The sequence below is a fragment of the Chiloscyllium plagiosum genome, unplaced genomic scaffold, assembly GCF_037043375.1.
Source record: "Chiloscyllium plagiosum isolate Xiang-an unplaced genomic scaffold, Cpla_swu_hap1 HiC_scaffold_8, whole genome shotgun sequence".
NCBI lineage: Eukaryota > Metazoa > Chordata > Chondrichthyes > Orectolobiformes > Hemiscylliidae > Chiloscyllium > Chiloscyllium plagiosum.
This window is the reverse complement of record NW_028270146.1, coordinates 24,852,142-24,867,288: the sequence shown is the minus strand read 5'-3', so window position 1 is coordinate 24,867,288 and position 15,147 is coordinate 24,852,142. Positions and strand designations below refer to the sequence as shown.

General features: G+C 41.2%; 1 protein-coding gene across 2 annotated transcripts in view; it reads right to left on the bottom strand.

Annotated features, from left to right (window-relative positions):
- Positions 1-15,147, bottom strand: part of setd3 (SET domain containing 3, actin histidine methyltransferase) — a 163,721-nt gene that overhangs the window by 134,842 nt on the left and 13,732 nt on the right. Inside the window, exon 1 of one of the 2 annotated variants that reach the window (XM_043697137.2) lies at positions 8,263-8,375. The exons of the other annotated variant lie outside the window; for it this stretch is intronic. Coding sequence (XP_043553072.1) covers positions 8,263-8,312 — 50 coding nt within the window. The 5' untranslated portion in view covers positions 8,313-8,375. Of the gene's footprint in view, positions 1-8,262; positions 8,376-15,147 lie in introns of those variants that run through there. 2 annotated transcript variants of the gene reach the window in all.

Genomic DNA, 15,147 nt, shown 5'->3' with positions numbered 1-15,147 from the left:
TGGAATATAGACAAAAAAAACCAAAAGCTCCTTTGATGTGACAGAGGTCTGCATTACATTCAAAGGCTGGACTATTCAATCTTGAAAGCAGTAACGAGATGGAACTCTTACTAGGTTTTTTTTAAATAAGTAAATGTTTCAAGACAAAATTGTAATAGTAAGAAAGAAAAACCAGCAAAAAGGCAAACTTTGTTTAAATTCATTCACAGAATGTTGGTATCACTGGCATGGTCAGCATTTGTCCCTTATTCTAACAGACCTTGAGAAGATGGTGGTGACAGGACTTCTTGAAGCACAGCAATTCCTTTTTGTGAAGATACTCCCCACAATAAGGTCAGTGAAGGATTTCCAGAATTTTTACCCAATGATTAAAAAAACCCAATACATTTCTTAGTCAGGTTAGTGTGCCACTTTGGCGTGCATTTTGTAGGTGTTACTTTTCCCATTAACGTCTTGCCTTTGCTTTCTCGGGACAAAGCCATGGATTTCAAGGGTGCGAGTGAAACATTTTTGGTGAGTTTCCAGTTTGTGGGTCAGATTATTGCCAGTGCTTTGGAGCAAAAAAACAAAGAAAATTGCAACACAGAGATAGGTCCTTCCAAACCTGCGCTGATCCTACTTTTTAAGGATCTATATCCTTCTGTTCCCTGCCCATTCGTGTATCTGTCTAGATACATCTTAAATGATGATATCATGCCTGCCCCTATCGCCTCCGCTGGCAAAGCATTCCAAACACCCACCACTCTCAGTGGAAATGTAGGGAGTGAACATTTTAGATGGTTGATAGATCAGGTGCTTCACCCTGCATGATGTGGAGCTTCTGGAATGGTGTCAAAGCTGTGCTCATCCAGGTAAGTGGAAGGTATTTCTTCACATTGCTGACCTGCACCTTGTGGTTGGTTGAGGAGTGAGGGAGTGAATCACTTACGTCAAGATAATCTAAGCTCCTGTCAGTTCTTGGAATCAAAGTGTTTATGCGGCTGATCCAGTCAAATTTCTGGATATTGGCAACCCTTATGATAATGGAAATCTAATAATAATGCCGTTAAATATCAAGGAGAAGGGGCGAGACATTCTCATTGCTCAGATGGTCATTATCTGGAACTTAATTAAATGTGAATGTTACTAATCATAGATTATTCAGTGACAATGAATGTTGTACGGGTCATATTTTGTTATTTAAAAAATGTACTTTATTCATAAAAAGTCTTTATATACATAATCACTACAGCAGTTCAATTCTGTACAGTCTACATATATGGAGACCAAAACAAACCCAAGGCATTTCTTACTTACACAAGATTAGATTTACATAAATTTGAGGCACCAAGAGGGCCCAATAACTGAATGGACCCCCAGGTTACTTTGGCAAAAAGACCTTAGATGGTGGTTTTTCCCCACTGCACCTTGGTGGAAGCTGCACCAAGCTTTTGTGCATCCCTCAGGACATAGTCCTGGTTCTTGGAATCTGCCAGTCTGCAATACTCAGTCAAGTTCAACTTGGTTGTTCTGGAATACCAACGAGTTTCGGGCAAGTCAAAGGGCATCTTTCATGAATTGATGGCCCTCCAGACGCAGTCAATGTTTGTCTCAATGCGCGTCAAGAGGAATAGCAGAGTCCTACATCACGGTGTTGCTTGGGACAAACCTTGACTGCATCTCTCTCCAGACGTCCTTTGTGTAGGCACGTTCTAGCAAAAGATGTGTGACAGTCTCTCACCCCATAGCTGCTTCGAGTGCTGCAGAGAGTCAGGACGTAAAACCTCATAGGCAAATCAGGGCAGGACTTCTCCACTTAATAGTAAGGCCTTGGAGAGTGGTTGCTGAGCAAGAGACCTTGGAGTGCAGGTTCACAGTTCTGTGAAAGTAGAGTCGCAGTAGACAGGATAGTGAAGGAGGCATTTAATATGCTTGTCTTTATTGATCAGTGCATTGAAAATAGAAATAAAAAATGTTGCATCTCTGCAAGACAGTCTATTGGAATACTGTGTGCAATTCTGGTCTCCCTTCTATAGGAAGGATGTTGTGAAACTTGAAAGGGTTCAGGAAAGATTTAGAAGGAAGTCTTCAGGGCTGAAGGGTTTTAGCTATCGGGACAGGCTGAATAGGATGGGGCTATTTTCACTGGAGTGTCGGAGACTGAGGGGTAACCTCAAAGGTTTATAGAATCATGAGGGGCATGGATAGGGTAAACAGACAAGGCCTTTTCCCTGGGGTGGGGGCGTCCAAAACTAGAGAGCATAGGTTTAACGTGAGAAGGGAAAGATTGAAAAAGGGATCTAAAGGACAACTTTTTCATGCAGAGGGTGGTGCGTGTATGGAATGAGCTGCCAGATGAACTGATGGAGGCTGGTACAATTACAACATTTAATAAGCATCTGAATAGGTTTATGAATAGGAAGAATTTAAGAGGGATATGGGCCAAATGCTGCTAAATGGGACTAGATTTATTTAGTAAATTCGGTTGGACCAAAGGGTCTGTTTCCATGCTGTACAGCTCTATGACTCTATAAATTTAGATTAGATTAGATTACTTACAGTGTGGAAACAGGCCCTTCGGCCCAACAAGTCCACACTGACCCTTCAGGGAGCAACCCACCCAAACCCATTCCCCTACATTTACCCCTTCACCTAACACTACGGGGGGCAATTTAGCATGGCCAATTCACCTAACCTGCACATGTTTGGACTGTGGGAGGAAACCGGAGCACCCGGAGGAAACCCACACAGACATGGGGAGAATGTGCAAACTCCACACAGACAGTTGCCCGAGGCAGGAATTGAACTCGGGTCTCTGGCGCTGTGAGGCAGCAGTGCTAACCACTGTGCCACCGTGCTGCCCTAAATTTAGGTCCTTCTCACCACTAGCCAAGCAATATCTTGGTGCTTTTTGGAAGATTCAGGTGATGCGGCATTCTTTGATTTTGACAATCTGCTCAGGGAACAACCAGAAGGTATCCACTCTCTCCTTATCCCGCAGGGTCTCGAGGATGCTACATGCTGACCACTTCCTGACGGACTTGTGGTCAAAGGTGTTTTTCTTTGCAAATTTCTTCACGAAGGATAGGCAATACAGAACTGTTTGGTTACTTGGAGTGTTCTGAGGGGCAGAGGCCAGTCCCATCCTTCTCAACACTGGGTACAGTTAGAACCTCAGTACTTAGTGGCACGGTGTTTGTGTACTGAGGGTTTACATGCAGCTTGATGCGGCCGCACACAATGGTGACCATCAGGATGAGTGCAGCATAGGGTACATTCTTCCCCCTGCTTATCAAGAGCTTTGCACACGTGAGACATGGTCCATCTTAGACCTCCAAATTAGATTTGATTAGATTAAATTAGATTCCCTACAGTATGGAAACAGGTCCTTCAGCCCAACAAGTCCACACTGACCCTCCGAAGAGTAACTCATCCAGACCCATTCCCTATATACCTTATATTTACCCGTGACTAACGCACCTAACACCACAGGCAATTTAGCATGGCCAATTCATCTAACCTACACATTTTTGGATTGTGACTGCAATGGTGCAAGTTCTAATAATGGGCCATAACTGCACCATGTTCAGCAAGGTGTTCGATAAGGTTCCCCACAGTAGGCTATTATACAAAATGCAGAGTAATGGGATTGTGGGAGACATTGCAGTTTGGATCAATAATTGGCTTGCTGAAAGAAAATAGAGGGTTGTAGTTGATGGAACATGTTCATCTTGGTGTCCAGTTACTAGTGGTGTACCACAAGGGTCGGTATTGGGTCCACTGCTGTTCGTCATTTTTATAAATGATCTGGATGAGGGCTTAGAAGGGTAGGTTAGTAAATTTGCGGGTGACAATAAGGTCGGTGGAGTTGTGGATAGTGACAAAGGATGTAGTAGGTTGCAGAGAAACACAGATAGGATGCAGAGCTCGGCTGAGAGGAGGCAAATGGAGTTTAATGTGGACAAGTGAGAGGGATACACTTTGGACGGAATAATCGGAATGCAAAGTACTGGGCTAATGCTAAGACTCTTGGGAGTGCAGATGAGCAGAGAGATCTCAGTGTCCATGTACACAGATCCCTGAAAGTTGCCACCCAGATTAACAGGGTTGTTAAGAAGGCATACAGTGTTTTGGCCTTTATTAATAGAGGGATTGAGTTCCGGAACCAGGAGGTTATGCTGCAGCTGTACAAAGCTCTGGTACGGCCACACTTAGAGTATTGTGTACAGTTCTGGTCACCGCATTATAAGAAGGATGTGGAAGCTTTGGAAAGAGTGCAGAGGAGATGTTGCCTGGTATGGAAGGAATGACTTACGAGGAAAGGCGGAGGGCATTGAGGCTGTTCTCGTTAGAGAGAAGAAGGTTGAGAGGTGACTTAATAGAGATATACAAGATAATCAGAGGGTTAGATAGGGTGGACAGGGTGAGCCTTTTTCCAAGTATGGAACGGCAAACACGAGAGGACACAACTTTAAAATGAGGGGAGATAGGTATAAGACAGATGTCAGAGGTAGTTTCTTTACTCAGAGAGTAGTAAGGGTATGGAATGCTTTGCCTACAACGCTAGTAGATTCGTCAAGTTTAAGTGCATTTAAATCGTCATTGGACAGGCATATGGACATACATGGAATAGTGTAGGTGGGATGGGCTTCAGATTAGTATGACAGGGCGGCGCAACATCGAGGGCCGAAGGGCCTGTCCTGCGCTATAATGTTCTATGTTCTAACAGAGAAAGTACCTCACACCTAATGACCAGATTTTTACCTACAGCGGAGAGAGAGTGTGGTGCTTCCAAAAGCCCAGTTTCTGCCTCACCTTGGCAATATACTCCTCCCAAGTTTTGGCACACACTCTGGCTCTTCAGAATAATTTTCGCAGGACTTTCAAGTAATCTGGCCTGACGGCAAAGGGGGGTTAAAGGATCGGTCGACTGAGTTCCCAAAGAACATGGCCTTTCTCTTACCTCAATTTACCTTAGCTCCCAAGGCAAATTCAAACTGGTCGCAGATGTTCATGAATCTGTACACTGACAATGGATCTGAGCAGAAAACAGCGATATCAACAGTGTAGAGGGAGGCTTGGACCAGCAGGCTTCCGTTGCCTGCAAGAGTCATCCCTCTCAGGCTTGCATCCTGCCTGATGGACTCAGCAAAAGGCTCTGTACAATACAAAACCAAGGCAGGAAAGAATGGGCAGCCATGCCTGACGTCAGACCTGATCTCAAAACTTCAAGACCCAGGTCTCAGATCCACCCTTTGCAACTGGATCCTCGGCTTCCTGACCCATAGACCGCAGTCAGTAAAAATAGACAACTGCAGGTAACGCTAAATACTGGAGCCTCCCCAAGGATGTGTTCTCAGTCCCCTACTGTACTCCCTGTACACCCATGACTGTGTAACCAAATTCTAAATGAATGCCATCTACAAGTTTGCTGACGACACCACCTGGTAGGACGGATATCAAACAACCATGAGTCAGAATACAGAAAGGAGAGAGAGGGCTCAGTGATGTGGTGCAATGATAACAACCTCTCTCTCAATGTCAGCAAAACAAAAGAACTGATTATTGCCTTCAAAAAGAAAGGAAGAGTACACGCCCCCATTAACATCAACAGAGCGGAGGTTAAGAGCGTTAAGTTCCTAGGAGTGATGATAACTGACAAACTATCCTAGATTTTCAGAGGTGTGACAGACAAGGCAGCACAACAAGAAGCCTCTTCTTCCTCAGGTGGCTCAGGAAATTTAGCATGGCCATAGGACCCTCACCGACTTTCACAGATGCACCATAGAAAGCAAACTGTCTAGGTGCATAACAGCCTAGGATGGCAACTGTTCTGTCCAGGACTGTATGAAACTACAGAAGTTGGTGTGCACAGCCCAGACCATCATGGAAGCCAACCACCCATCCATGGACTCCACTTACATGTCTCGTCACAGAAAGGCTGCCAACATTACCAAAGACTCACCTCATCTCAGTAATGCTCTCCTATAACCTGTCCTGTCAGGGAGAAAAGATGCAGAAGCTTGAACACATGCACTAGTAGATTCAAGAAGAATTTCTTACCTGTACCCTCTAACTCCAAATAATATTGATCTTGTTAATGTTGATCTTGCTTTGTGCATGTGCTGTGCAGTGTAACCTCTATGCCTTACTTTGTCCAAGTCTTTTCACCCTATGATCTGTATGTCCTTGCTTACTAGGAACTGCCTGAACTGCTCGCAAACAAAGCTTTTCACTGTACTTGGGTACACATGACAATAAATCAAATCAAGCAATCTAAATCTGCCAGAATCAAAAACATTTTATCAGCATCCTCTTTCTTGGTAAACAAGGACAGGAAGTGCTCATCAGGTATTATAGCCTCACCCTGTGCTTCTAAGTTCATATCATTCTCTCGGTCTGACTCCACCTCTTAGTACCGGCTTACCCTTCACATGCTGGTAGAAAACTTTTGAATTCCTTTTTATGTTGGCTGGATTTACTGGCACAGCAACTGCAGGAGATACCCTCAGATGCCAGTGTCAAGAGGTGTGCCAGCAACATGGAAAGTGTTCAGTGGCTGAGAGAGAGGCAGTCAGTTGGGCGACCAGTGGGACAGTGAGAGAAAGATAGCAGCAAAGACTGCACTACTTCTGGCTCTGATTTCATTGTGGTATTGGCAACAGTTATGGTATGAACAGAACCAACTTCTGAGGCAGGGGATTCACCATTTATGTCAACTCTTATTTCATAATTTCTCACTGCCTTCTAATTAAACAGCTCGAAAGCCCTCTGACATTAGTTGGGGCGAAAAGGAGAGGAAGGATGATGCAAAAATGGAAGACCAAGTTACTAAAGAAATAGATCATCAAGAGCCTTAATGCTGAAAATCATTGAAAGCTTGGCAATAAACGATTCTTCATATACATGCTGCAAAGAACAAAGTGACCATCTACAGAAGGTATTGTCATAAGCAAAAGGGAGATTACAATAGAATTTCTAGACACCAGATTAAAGATGTTAACAGGTGGAGACTGTGAAAACAGTTGCAGATTAATACCATGGACACAACAGAGCAGAAAGCTAATATAAATAGGAAATCAGTAAAACAATGTAATGAAGTGTACAACCAAATGTTTACTCCCTTGCCATATAATTTCAAGTCAATGCCAGTCAAGTCATTTGACAAGATATGCCTCATCCCAATAATAGGTTTCTGACAGAAATGTACAAGTTTTAAAAGTGTATTTTTTAGATACTGAATAAGGTAGTGCTTCAACTCCAAACAGCAGCCTGCTATATGTCACGTTCCAGCAGCTAGGCAAGTTCTGATCAGGTATATCCAAGCAAATGGGTATCAACTTTCTTTCAGAACCCAAATGCTGATACAAACTTAACATTATTGTTAAATAAACTCAAGACAGTTCTGGAATTTGTTGAAGCAATTATTGCCTCCACAAAAAGATAGTTTTACACAACTTACCACGAAACACACAGTATCTCACAATTTGCAAAGATCCAGCTTAACACTTACTGGTCAAATTTTATTCCTCAAGCTTCTCTTTCTGAAAATGAATCCTATTTTATCAACATATAATATACAACAGAGTCGAGAGTGTGGTGCTGCAAAAGCACACAGCACACACAGCATCCGTGGTGCAGGAGAATTGATGTTTGAGCATCAGCTCTTCATTAGGAAACTGATTTCTGATGAAGCGTTTATGCTCAAAACCTCCATTCTCCTGCTCCTCAGATGCTGTCTGACTGGCTGTGCTTTTCCAGCACAACACTCTCGTCTCTGATCTCCAGAATCTGCAGCCCTCACTTTCTCCCATATTATATACAACAGTTAGCAGTTTGTCCAAACGTGGTAATAATTGATGTTTTATAGAAAAAGGTCAACAAACCCATCCAGGAAACACAACTGAGAAATACAACAGATTGCACCATACAAGTCAACCTTTGAAGCTTTGAAAAATCCTTCCATAAACAGGGGTTGACTTGTACCGAAGCATAAAAATATGAACTAAAAATCAACTTCAAATTAAAAATCAATCTGTTTGTTGCATTTAAACAAAATAATTCTGCTAGGATAGCTTTAAACCATAATCATAATGAAGTTTTAAAAAAAACCATCAAATTCACTGTCATAGGTTCTCTCAAATTCATCTAGTCCCTTCGGTTTTGGTATCATCACAAGGATCCCATTTTGTATCGGATGTGGTGTTTTTTGGTTCAAGGTCATACCTCCACAACAAGTAAGTTTCTTTATGATTTGAATGTTTAGGTACTGGGTGTACTTACGTTTGTAGACATTTCATCCATGTTGTGAATTTGACATAATGTATATGCATATTCTAATGAAAAATCACTGCCAACTGATAATTTTGGCGCTGAGGTCTTTTGGTAGCCTCCGAGTGATCTTGATCTTCTACTGCCACATTATGTTTTCTAGTGACATTGGACTGAAATTTGTGCTGGACTCAGAATTTGATTTGGCCCACTTAAAGTGGCCGTATCAGTAGCATGGTTGAGTGGTCTGGGGTGCTAAATTTAGACTACAGTCTCCTCAGAGGCGTGGCTTTGAATCCCACTGCTGCCAGCAAGCTGTTTTCGATATTTACAAGTTCTGTTGATTTTGCTGATTTGAACACAGTTTAATATATATATTATACATGTCTCTACCCCAGACCAACAGGCCTGGGTTTAAGTCCCACCTGCTCCAGAGATGTATGATAGCAACTGTGAACAGGTTTGTTTATATAAAAAAAACACACACTGCATTGTAACCATTCTAAAAGTTTTTAAGCATTCATTCTGATGCATGTTTCTCAAAGGTCAAGCATGTTTCTTGTCCATATTCTAATGGAAGATTTGGTCTTGGACATCTTCTTCAAGGCTGATTTTAGATTAGATTCCCTACAGTGCGGAAACAGGCCCTTCGGCCCAACCAGTCCACACCGACCCTCCAAAGAGTAACACACCCAGGCCCATGGGTCATGGTCCCATGACCAAACACTATGGGCAATTTAGCATGGCAATCCAACTAACCTGCACATCTTTGCACTGTGGAAGGAAACCCACGCAGACACGGAGAGAATGTCTGTGTGGAATTTGCACAGTCGCCTGAGGCTGGAATTGAACCTGGGATCCTGGTGCTGTGAGGCAGCAGTGCTAACCACTGAGCCGCCCCTCTTCCATTTTCACCAGTTTCTCATTAACGCCTAATTGCAGTATAGTTATTTGAGGAGTTGGCAAATGCTACAACTTCTGACTTCAAACCAGTTCAAATTTCATTCATTTTGCTGGGGCACCCATTTCTTTGTCACCATGATCTGCTGTGTGTGGACATGTATTACATTTCTGCACATCATCTTGGCAAAACTCCTATTACCTTTAGATCCCATGCAGCAACTTATAATGTAGTTATATAAACATATACACATATATTTTAAGAGCTGCAAAATTGAACCTTATGAGAGATGCAAATATAACTCGAAAGATGTATTTATTAGCTGAAAGATGGGAAGGAGGTAATGCCAAGCATAAGCCCAAAAATGCATTTGCCACCAAACATGGCACAAAAAGATTGTCCCATACACCACATTGTACAATAAGATTAGGTCCTTCTAATTGCTGAGCAAAGGAGCATGACAAGAATTCATTGCAAATTTAAGCTCATGACACTTACTCAACAAGTTTATTTCTCTACGGTTGATCTTGCTTGCTTCATCACAATCAGAGCAGTAAAGGCTATAAACAACTTGAGTTAATTGCATATTTGAACCATCGGACCCTGTCTTATTTCTTTACTGATGGCGTGCATTTATAGCTTTATTTTGCTTAATTTCAGAATTTCATCAATATCGGTTCCTATCTATTTCATCCCATCACAACTGTACTGAACATTTGGATAACGTGCTAGCTAATCTAAAGGAGTTTATTTTTATTTTGTTTCTCTTAATCATCCATGTTCAGAGATGTTATTAGACGTGTCTGGAGAAAGGTGGAACTTGAACCCAGGCCTCCTATCCAGGGGCAGAGAGGGCACCACTGTGCCACAAAGCAAATAATCTACTCAAATAAAAGTTACATATATAAAACATTTGCCAAAATGTTACAATTGCACATATAGGTTTCTCATTCTTTCAAAATATTTATATTTTTCATATTAAAGGTCTAATTGAAATCCTTTTGCAAACTGTTACCAGCATTTTCCAGCTACACTTTTAGTGTTTTGATTACAAATATTTCCAACTGTAATTTATACAGCACATTGTAAGAGAGATATTGTAACAATGATGATCTGCCCGATTACTGGCTGCTCAAGAGAGAAAGAAATTTAACTTTTATCAGAATGCAAGAGGAATGTTCTCATCAGTAATTATGTTTCCCAGTTCACTTGAATGTTCAAAGTTCCATACATTGTTCTAAGTACCAGTGAAAGTCCTGTGTGCTTTCAGTCAACAGATAAACAAAAGATAAAACAGGAAAGATATAAGCTTCAATATGGATCAATTCCAGAGTGTAAGTAAACCTTACACAATATTGGCAGCAAAATAAGCCTTTCCTTTGTAAACAGAAATATGTCAGAAGAGATGTCATGTGTTAATGTCACAGAATCAAAGTGATGTACACAGCATTGAAACAGTCACTCACCCATGCTGATCTCATCTCATTTGCTAGCAGGTGGCCCATATCCCTCTGAACCCTTTCTTTCCATATACCCATCCACATACCCTTTAAATGCTCTAATTGTACCAGCCTCCACCACTTCCTCTGGCTGCTCAATCCATGCATGCACCACCCTCTGCGTGAAAACATTTTCGCCTTCGGTCCTTTTAAGTCTTTCCTCTCTCATCTTAAAACTATGCCCTCCAGTTTTTGATTCCCTCACCACACAGAAAAGACCTTGTCTATTTACCCTATCCATGCCCCTCATGATTTTATAAATTTCTATAAGGTTTCTATAAACTTCTCAGCCTCTAATGCTCCAGGGAAAACTGCCCCAGCCTCTTCAGCTTCTCCCTATAGCTCAAACTCCCCAATCCTGGCAACATCCTTGTAAAACTTTTATAAACCTTTCAAGTTTCACAATGCTTTTCCTTTGGCAGGGAGACCAGATTTGAACACAATATTCCAAAAGTGGCCTGACTAATGTGTTGTATAGCCTAACATGATCTCCCAACTCCTATAGTCAATGTACTGACCAATAAAAGCAAAAGTACTAAACTCTGTCTACCTGGGATTCCACTTTCAAGGAACTGTGAGCCTGCACCCAAGATCTTTCTATTTAACAACCACTCTCCATGGCCTTACTATTGAATGTATAATTCCTACCCTGATTTGGCTTTCCAAAATGCAGCACCTCACATTTTTCTGAATTAAACTCCATCTGACACACCTCGGCCATTGGCCCATCTGATCAAGAGCTTGTTGTACTCTGAGGTAACCTTCTTTGCTGTCTTCCACACCATGAGTTTTGGTGTCATCTGCAAACATACTAACCATATGTCCTATACTCACATCCTTTCACGTTCTTTCCTCTCTTTATTTAAAAGGTTGTGAAACCAGCCATAGTGAAGCTAGCTAAGCAAGCCCAAAAAGTGTTACTATTCAATTGAGAGCAAAATTCAAAATGAGAGCTGGGCCTCTAGCCAACTCTTCTCAACAGACAAAAATAATTGTAAGACAGTAGAGAGTTGAGGGATCACTTTCCATACATGTTCAGCTCGGTCAATCCTCCAAAAGTAGCAGATACACTGCACACAAGTTTCTTATTTCATTGCATAAATCCTGGCATCAAGCCAGCAAGTATAGTAGATTGGCATAAAACAGAACTTCACAGAGAGCTGAAGCATAGTTAAAAATTGCCCATTAGCTTTCACAATAACCACTTGATTTGTCAAGCTGTACAAGCCACTCCTACTTAGCTTACAAAAATTAAATCAGCCCAACTTCAAACATTTCCCAACATAAAATGAGACTTTTTTCAATTCCAATGATATTTTCTATGGTTTAAATGACGCACGAATGAGGCAAGGATCAATTACTGCTGTAATTTACGTAGATCACAGTCATATGGTGTACCGATACATAGAAACTAAATTGAGGCAGTTTATTAGGAGATAGTCATAGGCCAAAAGTAAAAATGGAACTGATCATCTTACACTTAACTTGCTGTGATAAAAATAATTCAGACTCCATTAGAGACTCCCATTTTTACACATCCCCATCACACCGGCCAAACCAGTACCAGGAGAATCTTGAGGTTTATTTTCAAAGATCAATACTGAATTTAAGGCAGAAAATACATTGTTTCAACCAGGTAAATGCAGATCAGATTATTTCTCAGAATTTTTCTATCCATTGTCTTTGAAGGTGTTTTATTCCTTCTTCAACAGTGTATTTATAGAGAAACGTGTACACCATTCCAGGAAAATGAAACATTGTGCAAAGAGATTGCTGAAGTTTTAAAAGCATATTTACTACACATTGTGCAAGCTCCTCAGCTTAAAAGATTTTTTTAGTCCATAGTCCAAAAAAATTTTTTAAAATGCAGAACTTGGATTTCACGCTCACAATTCAAAGGTTCTAAAACCTTTTAGCTGCCAGTGCCTACATCTTTTTGTCTTGACAAACACACAACCCTCCCAACTATCTTTCTTTTAAGGTAATTGCATGTGTTGTCAATGTGATAGATGGAGCACTTTCTGGGTTTAACAGACGACACAGTCACTCAAGGAAATCTTGGAATTGGTTGTCCCTCGCTTTTGATCTAGTTAACTAAATTTAATTGAAGTGTGATGGCCACGTTTCAAGTAAAAATTTATTGTGACCGACATAGGGGGCATTTAAAAATACAGGTGAGCTAATCATTCTGTTCACCTCCTCATAACACCTTGCTAGATTATAGTTTATCATCTAGATAGGGAGGAGGAAAAGCAATGGCAAAAAGGTTCAACAAAATCAAAAGCAGCTAGAATTTCCAAATAAATCATTTCAACATCAATCACCGTGTCTGGGTTGAATTCAGAAACAATGGAAGCTTTTCTCTGCAGAAGCATCATTGTAAATACATTGTAAACCCCTGTCCCAAGTTCAGATCGACAAAGTTACTGAAGGGAAAAACAAACCATGCAGAAATATGTACAATTAATAAACAGTAACAGAAATAATCAAGCAAGAGAGAAATCTGATGTCAGCATGGATTGCCAGGCACGGTTTCCATTCTCCACAAATCTTTTAAAGTTTAGTGACTACAGCTTGAAAACTTAAAATAGAGCAACAAACAAATTGCAAAATGTAAGCACTTATACAATAGACAATAGACAATAGGTGCAGGAGTAGGCCATTCAGCCCTTCGAGCCTGCACCGCCATTCAATATAATCATGGCTGATCATTGCTAATCAGTATCCTGTTCCTGCCTTATCTCCATAACCCTTGATTCCACTATCTTTGAGAGCTCTATCCAACTCCTTTTTAAATGAATCCAGAGAGTGGGCCTCCACTGCCCCCTGTGGCAGAGCATTCTACACAGCCACCACTCTCTGGGTGAAGAAGTTTCTCCTGAGCTCTGTCCTAAATGGTCTACCCCGTATTTTTAAGCTGTGTCCTCTGGTTCGGCACTCACCCATCAGCGGAAATATATTTCCTACTGCCAGAGTGTCCAATCCTTTCATAATCTTATACGTCTCAATCAGATCCCCTCTCAATCTTCGAAACTCAAAGGTATACAAGCCCAGTCGCTTCAGTCTTTCAGTGTATGGTAATCCTGCCATTCCAGGAATTGACCTCGTGAACCTACGCTGCACTCCCTCAATAGCCAGAATGTCTTTTCTCAAATTTGGAGACCAGAACTGCACACAGTACTCCAGGTGTGGTCTCACCAGGGCCCTGTACGGCTGCAGAAGCACCTCTTTGCTTCTGTACTCAATTCCTCTTGTTATGAAGGCCAGCATGCTATTAGCCTTCTTCACTACCTGCTGTACCTGCATGCTTGCCTTCATTGACTGGTGTACAAGAACACCCAGATCTCTCTGTACTGCCCCTTTACATAAATTGATTCCATTGAGGTAGTAGTCTGCCTTCCTGTTCTTGCTACCAAAGTGGATAACCATACATTTATCCATATTAAACTGCATCTGCCATGCATCTGCCCACTCAGCTAACTTGTCCAGGTCACCCTGTAATCTCCTAACATCCTCATCACTTTTCACCCTGCCACCCAGCTTTGTATCATCAGCAAATTTGCTAATGTTATTGCTGATACCATCTTCTATATCATTAACATATATTGTAAAAAGCTGTGGTCCCAGCACGGATCCCTGCGGTACCCCACTGGTCACTGCCTGCCATTCCGAAATGGAGCCGTTTATCACTACCCTTTGTTTCCTATTAGCCAACCAATTTTCAATCCAATCTAGTACTTTGCCCCCAATACTGTGCACCCTAATTTTACTCACTAACCTCCTGTGTGGGACTTTATCAAAAGCTTTCTGAAAGTCTACTGGATTTCCCTCGTCCAACTTCATAGTTATATCCTCAAAAAATTCAAGATTCCAAATGAAAGTTTATTCATAGTCAATATACAAATATAAACCTCAAGGCATGAAATCAGTTTTGAAAATTTTGCCTTAAAAAGACAGTAACAAAATGAAATAACAGAACTTGAATGCAATAACAAGACTTGATATTCTACCTTAAAATTCTCAGGGATACTTTGCTCCTTTAACCAAAGGTAACTCTAGGCCCTGGCTTACCTCCTTTTCAGTGCTTCCAGATAGTGATCAGACTTTTGCTGAAAATTATCATGTTCCCTGTATTTTCTTGAAGATTTTCCTGCAACATGTATGTACAAACACACCAAGAAAAAAAAGTATGGAAATAATGAACGGTTAAGATATCCAGGATCTATTCACCCTTTAAAGGAATACCATCTTCAAAAAAAATGTTTAGCAAACATTTATGTTTGGAAATTGAAACATGCCGAAAGAACCAGTGGGTCATGTCATTATAAGGATGCAATTACAGGTGGTTCTTCTATAACGCCGCAGTTGTGTTCCAGCAAAACCTCGCTTAATATAAATAATGGGACTTATGGGAAAAGTGGGGCTGGGGCAAACCCAGCAAAAAGAAAATCACTCAAAAAACACTTAGAAGTCTAACACAAAGTATAGCACAGCCTG